The 9,909-nt window shown below is 47.5% G+C and overlaps 1 protein-coding gene across 1 annotated transcript in view; it reads left to right on the top strand.

Annotated features, from left to right (window-relative positions):
- FBXO10 (F-box protein 10) overlaps positions 1-9,909 on the top strand; it is a 44,670-nt gene that overhangs the window by 13,375 nt on the left and 21,386 nt on the right. The window contains exons 4-5 of the mRNA XM_081844914.1: positions 6,373-6,522; positions 9,419-9,555. Of these exons, the coding sequence (XP_081701040.1) occupies positions 6,373-6,522; positions 9,419-9,555 (287 nt within the window). The remainder of the gene's footprint in view (positions 1-6,372; positions 6,523-9,418; positions 9,556-9,909) is intronic.

Genomic DNA, 9,909 nt, shown 5'->3' on the forward strand with positions numbered 1-9,909 from the left:
TTGGAAGGTTGCTTCTTCATCTATTACGGATAGCACTTCATGCATCTCAGCTGGTCAGAGTGTGGTGGTGCTAACGCCAAGGTTGCAGGTTCGATCCCTGTATGGGGAAGCTGCATATTCCTGCATTGGACTCCCTCAGGGTCCTTCCCAATTCTACAACATTGATTCTGTCTGATGCCATGTGATGTACAGTGGTACCTCGGGTTAAGTACTTTATTCGTTCCAGAGGTCCTTTCTTAACCTCAAGCTGCTCTTAACCTGAAGCACCACTTTGGCTAATGGGGCCTCCTGCTGTCGCCGCGCCGCCGGAGCATGATTTCTGTTCTCATCTTGAAGCAAAGTTCTTAACCTGAAGCATTATTTCTGGGTTAGTGGAGTATGTAACCTGAAGCGTCTGTAACCCGAGGTACCACTATAGTCAACAGTACAGTGGTACCTCGGGTTACATACGCTTCAGGTTACAGACTCCGCTAACCCAGAAATATTACCTCGGGTTAAGAACTTTGCTTCAGGATAAGAACAAAAATCACACGGCGGCAGCAGCGGGAGGCCCCATTAGCTAAAGTGGTGCTTCAGGTTGAGAAAAGTTTCAGGTTAAGAACAGACCTCCAGAACGAATTAAGTTCTTAATCCGAGGTACCACTTTAGTTTATACCAGTGCTAGCCAGTGTGATGCCTTCTAGCTCTTTTGGGCTACTGCACCCATCAGCCTAAGCCAGCATAGTTAATGGTCGGGGATGGTGGGAGTTGCCGTCTGCAACATTGGCTACTTCCAGCTTATGCCATAACGGGTTTGTAAGCCTTAAGGTATCACAGGAGTCTTTGTCGATGTTGCTGCACCAGCCTCAACATGATGCCTCTTCTGGGAACATGGAAATGGAGGGATGGTCTCCGCAGATTGTGGAGGACGGCGTAAGCATTCTCTGTCTCTCCCCTGGATTTGCTCCTTTGCAATAACAGCATCGAGAAGTGCAGAAGTCAAACCGGGAGATGTCATTTGTCAGTGCAGGACTCCTGCGCTCTGCGCATTCGGCTTAGCTGATGAGTGAAACATTAAGTGGAGGTTTGTGTGCCGTTCGTTACGCAGCTATTGTTCCCGGGTGAAATGCTCTGCAATTACACCTGCATTTTTCTGAGCAGCGTTCAGCCTGCCGTTCCAAGCCAGCAATTTGCTGCTCGTTTGTTTCACAGAGGAGGAAGGGAGGAGAGGAAGCAGAAGGAAGTTTGTTTTCTTGGCTTTTAAGAACAGAACTTTGAACAGAAGCAGAGGCTTTTTTCTTAAAGGAATGTGTACTTTTTAAGATGGAATCCCATTTGTTTTGATTCCTAGTCCACTACATTCCCAAAACCTAGAAGGGCACTGAGAAACGACTCTGTATCTCATTAATTCTCATTACACTGTGAAGTGCAGTTTAAGTTGCAGGAGTGAAGTTACAGGGAACCAGGCAGAGGGCCTTCTCGGCAGTGGCACCTTCCCATCAGATGTCAAGGAGATTTAAGTAACTATATAACTTTTAGGAGACATCTGAAGGCAGCCCTGTATCGGAAAGTTTTGTTTGACGTTTTATTATGTTTATACGTGCATTGGAGGGATGCGGGTGGCGCTGTGGGTTAAACCACAGAGCCTAGGACTTGCCGATCAGAAGGTTGGCAGTTTGAATCCCCGCGACGGGGTGAGCTCCCATTGCTCAGTCCCTGCTCCTGCCAACCTAGCAGTTCAAAAGCATGTCAAAGTGCAAGTACATCAAAGTACATCAAAGTGCAAGTAGATAAATAGGTACCACTCCAGCAGGAAGATAAACGGCGTTTCCGTGCGCTGCTCTGGTTTGCCAGAAGCGGCTTAATCATGCTGGCCACATGACCCGGAAGCTGTACGCCGGCTCCCTCGGCCAGTAAAGCGAGATGAGCACCACAACCCCAGAGTCATTCGCTGCTGGACTTAACGGTCAGGGTTCCCTTTACCTTTACCTTTATAGCACATATTGCTTTCTTGATCTGCATAAAGGGCCAGATTCAACTAACCCGTTCCGCTAGTGCAGGGCAGTCCAACTTTTCATACCAAGTGGGTCGCAAGAGTACTTAGACATGGAACCTGTGGGCTGCACACTGCCTTGTTGGGTGGGGGAGCAAGGCGAATATATGAGCCCCCTGCCCCCATCCCTCTTGATGTGTCTCCAAAGCTGGAGACACCGGGTTTGGAGAAGGAGGTGTAAGGCTCTGGCAGGGTCCTTCCAAATCTGGGAAAGCTCTAACTAGGCTTTGGGAAGGAGGAGGGACCCTGCCAGAGCCCTCATGCATCCTTCCCAAAGCCCAGTGCCTCCCTTAGTCAGCTTTGGGATGGCAGCATGAGAGTTGAAGGGCGTGTGTCACCAGCTAGATTGGTGACTGGGAGCGGTCGCTGAGACCATATAACACCGGTCTTGAAAGACCTACACTGGCTCCCAGTACGTTTCCGAGCACAAACGAAAGTGTTGGTGCTGACCTTTAAAGCCCTAAACAGCCTCGGTCCAGTATACCTGAAGGAGTGTCTCTCCACCTCCATCGTTCTGCCCGGACACTGAGGTCCAACGCCGAGGCCCTTCTGGCGGTTCCCTCGCTACAAGAAGCCAAGTTACAGGGAACCAGGCAGAGGGCCTTTTTGGTAGTGGCGCCCGCCCTGTGGAATGCCCTCCCATCAGATGTCAAAGAGTAAAACAACTACCAAACTTTTAGAAGACATCTGAAGGCAGCCCTGTTTAGGGAAGTTTTTAATGTTTAATAGGTTTTTGTATTTTAGTGTTTTGTTGGAAGCCACCCAGAGTGGCTGGGGGGACCCAACCAGATGGATGGGCGGGGTATAAATAAATAAATTATTATTATTATTTTGACGAGAGCTGCATGTTGGATTGCCCTGCTCTAGTGGAAGCCGGTGTAAGGATGCCCATTAGGGATTTCCTTCCCCTCCCAAATTTGGCACGAACCCCCAAAAACTGCACAGATGGAGGAGGGGGAGATCATTCTGTCAGCGGGAATGCTTGTGTTGATGGACCGATAGCATCAGTGCGATGTGGAATTCCACCCAAAGTCTCCGTTCAACCATACAGGACATACGTCACGATATACGTAATAAAAATGTTGGTATTTACATATTTAGGACGTACGATTACATGGAGAGTGGCTCGCGAATTGGTAGCTAGATTACCGGCTGCCTGGCTCTCACCAAACAGTTGTTGCAGGCCAGTAACTTGTGTGGCGTTGCTTACGAGACTGACCTTGGCGTCCGTCTCCTCCACCCCTGGCCCGGCTGAATGATTCTGTAAGTCCCCGAGGTGGATCCGTCCCGGTCAGAAATTAAGAGAGCTGTAAACACCTGTCATCCTATTAACTGTTATGGGGATAACCACAGTATTTTCTGTTAATGCGTCGGAGAGCCGAGCTTAGCATTCTAATCGGAGCTTGACCTCCATGCCAGGTCAATGGTGAGTGACTAATAAGAAGAGGAGCACAGCCATCTCTCTCCCCCCCCCCCGGCTCCAGCATTTTAATTAACGGATTGGGGGGCGAGCCACCTTTTCAAATGAGCAAATAAAGGCGGCATAATTTAATTATAATCTTTGATACGCGGCGCTTACCAAGGCGAGGATATTGCAATTTGTAGATTTATTCCTTTACGCTTGTCAGACATGGGTTTAAAGGTTTATTCGACTGGAATGGAATTAGGCAGCGCGGTACGCATGAATATCTAAACCACTTACATGTGCAAATAAAACAATGGCGGGATTGAAAGCGTCTCCTCACTTTTCACTTTCGCCAGCCTGCGTAGATTGTGATGCTCCAGGTGTGTGTGTGTGTGTGTGTGTGTGTGTTTGCTTTCGTTCTCCTCTTGCTCTGTAAACCAGGAACTTCAGAACTGTGTGTGGTGGGACTGCTGGCATACTGTGAGTTCAAAGTGTCCCCGCACTGAGGAGGCGGCCTGCCGCTTCTCTGCATCATTTACTGCTCTCGTCTTGCTTCCTTCTGCACAGCTTTCGTTCTGTCGTTCTTAATGCACATAAGGTATTCACCTGGGAGGAGTGCACCACCTGTATGTTTTCTACTCAGTCACTGTTCTGAAAACAGTGATGTGGTGCGGAAAATTTTCTGGAATATTTTCCAATGCTTTGTCCTTCCACAGAGAACGTTCTGTTTCCTAAGTTCCTATGCAAGAATGAATGGGTGTCAGCTTTTAATAAATATCGGGCGAGCTTGGCAGGTTCTTAAGCTTTCTTTACTAAATGCGAGTAAAACAAATGGGCTTAATTTAGATCCCTCTCTAGGTCAGTGGTAGTCAACATCGTGCCCTGTGACTGTCATTGGACTCCATCTCTGATCATCCCTAACCAAGAATGGTAATTGATAAGGGATGATGGGATCTGTAGTCCAGCAACATCTGAATGGCACCACATTGGCCATCCCTGCTCTAGGGCATCAGAACAATTTCTGAGTCAAATTATTCCATGCAAATTACTCTAACCTGCATAAGACTTTTAAAACAGTGCATTATCAGCAAGGTTGAACAACAAAAAAACACCCAGCTTATGCTCCCCCACCCTTTTCAGAGTCTTCGGAGTAAGACCATCAAGTTTTGTCCAGAGCATATGATTTCTCCCAGAGTCTTTTCCCTGAGAACTCCTCTCCATAACTATCTGGGAATTTTTTCCAACTCAACATTCCCTCCCTGCGAGAAGTGAAGCTACAGGGAACCAGGCAGAGGGCCTTCTCGGTAGTGGTGCCCGCCCTGTGGAACGCCCTCCCATCAGATGTCAAGGAAATAAACAACTATCTGACTTTTAGAAGAAATCTGACGGCGGCCCTGTTTAGGGAAGTTTTTAATGTTTGGTGTTCTATCGCTTTAAGGTGGTACCTCAGGTTAAGTACTTAATTCGTTCTGGAGGTCCATTCTTAACCTGAAACTGTTCTTAACCTGAAGCACCACTTTAACTAATGGGGCCTCCTGCTACCGCCGCACCGCTGGAGCACATTTCTGTTCTCATCCTGAAGCAAAGTTCTTAACCCAAGGTACTATTTCTGGGTTAGCGGAGTCTGTAACCTGAAGCGTATGTAACTCGAGGTACCACTGTATTATTATTAATAATATTCTGCTGGCAGCCACCCAGAGTGGCTGGGGAAACCCAGCCAGATGGGTGGAATATAAATAATAAATTATTTTTTATTTTTCATTAATTATTAAGAGCATGGTATGGGTTCCTCCAAAGTCAGGCAGTTCTGTAGTCTCTGTATTGAGAGTAACTGGATTTTTCAGCATACATCAACCTGCCCTCTCTGTGTCTCTGCATGAGTCATTGCTCTGTGTTTGCTCCTTTCGGATCATGCCTCTTGACTGGGCACTGACTCGTGTGGCAGGGAAATCGGGGTAGGTTTTCTTGAGGTCAAGTATGGAGCAATCCTGTCACTTCCATTGAACAATTACTTGCCACCGGAGGAGCCCATCTCCTTTGTCTCTGTATGGGATACTGCTTTGGAATTGCCTCCTTGTCAAGAAGCGTGCCAGAGCAGTGATGACTCATGCAGAGACACAACGAGGTGGGCCTCCCAGGAGAAGGCAACTCTCCTTCATACTGTAAAAGTCAACTTGTTTCTGGATGCGAGAGTGAAGCGTGCTTCCATTTTAATTCAGAAAATTACGCACCTCAGCTGCGAGAAGTCTGGGAAATAATTATGCAGGCACAGTAAAACAGGAAGCAGATGAGCTGGGGTGCTGTCTCTCATTTCCGCTCGATGCACAAGTGGTAAGGATGGCTGGATAGTGTCAAAGGAGAATAGGGACTTCCCTAAGGCCACCAAGGGCCTAAGGACACGGGTGGTGCTGTGGGTTAAACCACAGAGCCTAGGACTTGCCGATCAGAAGGTCAGCGGTTTGAATCCCCATGACAGGGTGAGCTCCCATTGCTCGGTCCCTGCTCCTGCCAACTTAGCAGTTTGGAAGCACGTCAAAGTGCAAGTAGATAAATAGGTACCACTCTGGCGGGAAGGTAAACGGCGTTTCCGTGCGCTGCTCTGGTTCGCCAGAAGCGGCTTAGTCATGCTGGCCACGTGACCCGGAAGCTGTACGCCGGCTCCCTCAGCCAATAAAGTGAGATGAGTGCCACAACCCCAGAGTCGGTCACGACTGGACCTAATGGTCAGGGGTCCCTTTACCTTTACCTTTTAAGGCCATCAAAGCAATTTGAGGCAGAGACAAGATTCAAATCAGAGACTTCTTGCGTCACAGCTCAAGTCTCGACACTGTTTTGTTTGACCACCTCAGCCTGACAAACGCTGATGCCTGTGCGCTCGTAGCAAGCTCCTCCGCCACCTTTATCTAGAAATGCATTTGCCTTTTCTTTCCTTTAGATCGTCATGCTGAAGAATGACATTCACCACTGCAAGACCTCGGGGATATTTCTGCGCCTTGGGGCTGGAGGCTTGATTGCAGAAAACAACATCCATTCCAACTGTGAAGCCGGCGTGGACATTCGGAAGGGAGCCAACCCTCTGATCCTGGTATTGACCCTTGCACGCTCATGTTTTTATCCAAAGAGCTTGATGCAACAAACTTGGGATTCGCCCAACACAAATGTTTGGTGAATGTGGGCATTCTGTCTCCCTCCCCGGGGCACTTTTCCTCCTAGCTGGAGTCTTAAGCTGGAAAAAGGGCCTGGAAGGAAAGGAACCTGGGGCAAAGGTTGCATGGAGAGGTGTAACGCCAAGCAGTCACACCCGTAAACACTTCTCCCCAGTGTATGCCTCCCCAAATTCACATTATGCTGCAGCCAGAGGCTTAGGAATCCCATGTTTCTTGCATAACATGACAGCCGCTTTTGATCTAAGGCTATCGTATTTTTCGCTCTATAAGACGCACCAGATCACAAGACGCACCTAGTTTTTGGAGGAGGAAAACAAGAAAAAAAAATAAAATCTGAATTTCAGAAGCCAGAAAAACAAGGGGGATCACTGCGCAGTGAAAGCTTCTTGATTGCTGCGCAGCCTGCATTAGCTCCATAAGACGCACAGACATTTCCCCTTACCTTTTAGAAGGGAAAAAGTGAGTCTTATAGAGCAAAAAATACGGTACTTGTTTTATCCTCAAATTCTTCTTCCTATGTTTGCATGAAAAGCCTGTTGCTCTCAGCTACTCGCAGTAAGTTTTAGGTTATCCCCGTGCCATGCTAAAGATGTTGGAACTCCATAATGATCAAGCAGCTTTCATTGCCGTCCAAGAGTTATTAATTAGTTATTATTAGTTATTAATTAGTTATTATTGGGACATGGGTAGCACTGTGGGTTAAACCACAGAGCCTAAGACTTGCCAATCAGAAGGTCGGCGGTTCGATTCCCCGTGACGGGGTGAGCTCCCATTGCTCGGTCCCTGCTCCTGCCAACCTAGCAGTTCGAAAGCACGTCAAAGTGCAAGTAGATAAATAGGTACCGCTCTGGCAGGAAGGTAAACGGCGTTTCTGTGCGCTGCTCTGGTTTGCCAGAAGCAGCTTAATCATGCTGGCCACATGACCCGGAAGCTGTACACCGGCTCCCTCAGCCAATAAAGCGAGATGAGTGCTGCAACCCCAGAGTTGGCCACGACTGGACCTAATGGTCAGGGGTCCCTTTACCTTTAATTAGTTATTATTAGGGAAGTTTTTAATGTTTGAGGTTTCATCATGTTTTAAATATTCTGCTGGAAGGCACCCAGAGTGGTTAGGGAAACCCAGCCAGATGGGCGGGGTATAAAGAATAAATTATTATTATTATTATTATTTGGTTTGTGTTCTGTCCCCACTACTGTTGAGCTTTTCCTAGTATTGTGCAAGAGGGGAGGCACCATTAGTGAGAGGCTCCATCCTTGCACAATGCAAGCAGGTGTGGACCTAGGCTTGTTGATGAACAGCAGCCTTCCTCTAAGGAGGAGCAAGCAATTCAGAATTGAATCGGCTGCCTAAGACAAGAGCTGGAAGGACTAGAGACGCGTCCCATTCATTCCTTCTGACATGTCAGTGCAAGGAGGTTTCCTTCCTTGTGGTTCATTCTCATGCATTCTTTCCCCACCCTTCTTTGGGTAGAAAACAGAGCGGACCAAACCTTTTCCTGTCCATTGTGGTCCTGATTCCTCACAATACAGTGGCATGGGATGGTAGGTTGGTGACGTTTAATGGCTCATTCAGATATGTGCCTGTATGAGCCAGTGTGGTGTAGTGGTTAATCTCGTAATCTGGGGAACTGGGTTCGCGTCTCCGCTCCTCCACATGCAGCTGCTGGGTGACCTTGGGCCAGTCACACTTCTCTGAAGCCTCTCAGCCCCACTCACCTCGCAGAGTGTTTGTTGTGTGGAGGAAGGGAAAGGAGAATGTTAGCCGCTTTGAGACTCCTTAAAGGGAGTGAAAGGCGGGATATCGAATCCAAACTCTTCTTCCTCTTCTTTATAAAAAGCATTTATCCCATCCTCAGTCAAACTGTTCTCAGGACAGTGTCAAAGAACCCATTTAAAGCAATACTGTAATTCCACCAGGAAAACAGAAAGCTGGCAAAAGAACAAATAATCTTAGAACACTGAGTAGCTGATTTCTGTTATTACATAGCGGAATGGTAATTCAAAAATGCCTGAGAAAATTGCCATGTTTTAACCTGGTGTCCAAATTGAGCTGATATTGGTGCTAGGCAGGCTTCAGAGGGGAGGGTGTTCTGAAGTTGGGGAGAAAATTGAGGAGACCCGGCAAGATGATCTCCAAAGTGTTTGACTTGCGTGTGGAATTTTAGCTGGCTCACTCACCCCCAAAATCAGATCTAGATATGTAACATTGGCCTGTGGGTGCCATTATTCTCTCTGCCCGCAGGAGCTAGGGTTGCTAACTGACCAGGAAAAGAAGAAGAAATCCTGCCTGGCCAACTCCTGTGCCTTTTTAACAGCAGTTTAATCTGCAGAAATCAGTAGGTGAGGCTTTTTACACAGCAAGAAACTAAAACATCACCACTTGCTAATGACTGCATATTAAAAGCCACAGCTGAGACACAGCTGAGAAGCTGCTAAGAGCTGGTTGAGGCCTTTACCCTCTCCTTTATTCCAGTCCAGCAAAACTGGGAATTGGTGGATGAGATTATATATTTATCTGAGTAACGGGGCCAAGGTATGATGGGAGCCCTTTTGATTTCCAAATCGAGTGGCTGCTATAGAGGCAGAAGGCTTAGTCGCAGCCGAAATGCCAGGCCTTCTCCAAGGAGACACAAAATTGGGCTCTTCCACTCAAAAACAAACCACTTCCAGCTTTGAAAGAGCTGGGCGCTTTTGTCCGGAGGCTTGCTGACCTTTCTGCTATTGTACTGAGTCCTTGACTTTTCTGTGGCTAATCTCCCTCTCCTGCTTTCTATTTTTCATTCCTCTTGTGCTTGTGCATAAATCAAACGGCAGTGTAATAGGATCCACGGCGGCCTTCGCTCCGGCATTGTTGTCCTTGGCAACGGGAAAGGCATCATCCGTAGCAATCAAATATATGGAAATAAAGAGGCTGGCATTTACATCCTGTATAACGGAAACCCTCTGGTGAGGTAAGTTATTCAACAGCAGCATTTCTTGCCGTTTTTTGGATGTCGGTTTGAAACAATACACCCACACGTCCTCCATGCAGCTAAAGAGCAGGAAAGTTGTTTATTATTATTATTATTATTATTATTATTATTATTAAGAACACTGACAGGGAGATGAAGTCTTTAGGCCAATGTACCTGCACGGGTGGCGCTGTGGGTTAAACCACAGAGCCTAGGACTTGCCATTCAGAAGGTCGGCGGTTCGAATCCCCACAACGGGGTGAGCTCCTGTTGCTCGGTCCCTGTTCCTGCCAACCTAGCAGTTCGAAAGCACCTCAAAGTGCAAGTAGATAAATAGGTACTGCTCCAGCAGGA

Source organism: Podarcis erhardii (assembly GCF_964252035.2).
Source record: "Podarcis erhardii genome assembly, chromosome: 17".
Classification (NCBI taxonomy): Eukaryota; Metazoa; Chordata; class Lepidosauria; order Squamata; family Lacertidae; genus Podarcis; species Podarcis erhardii.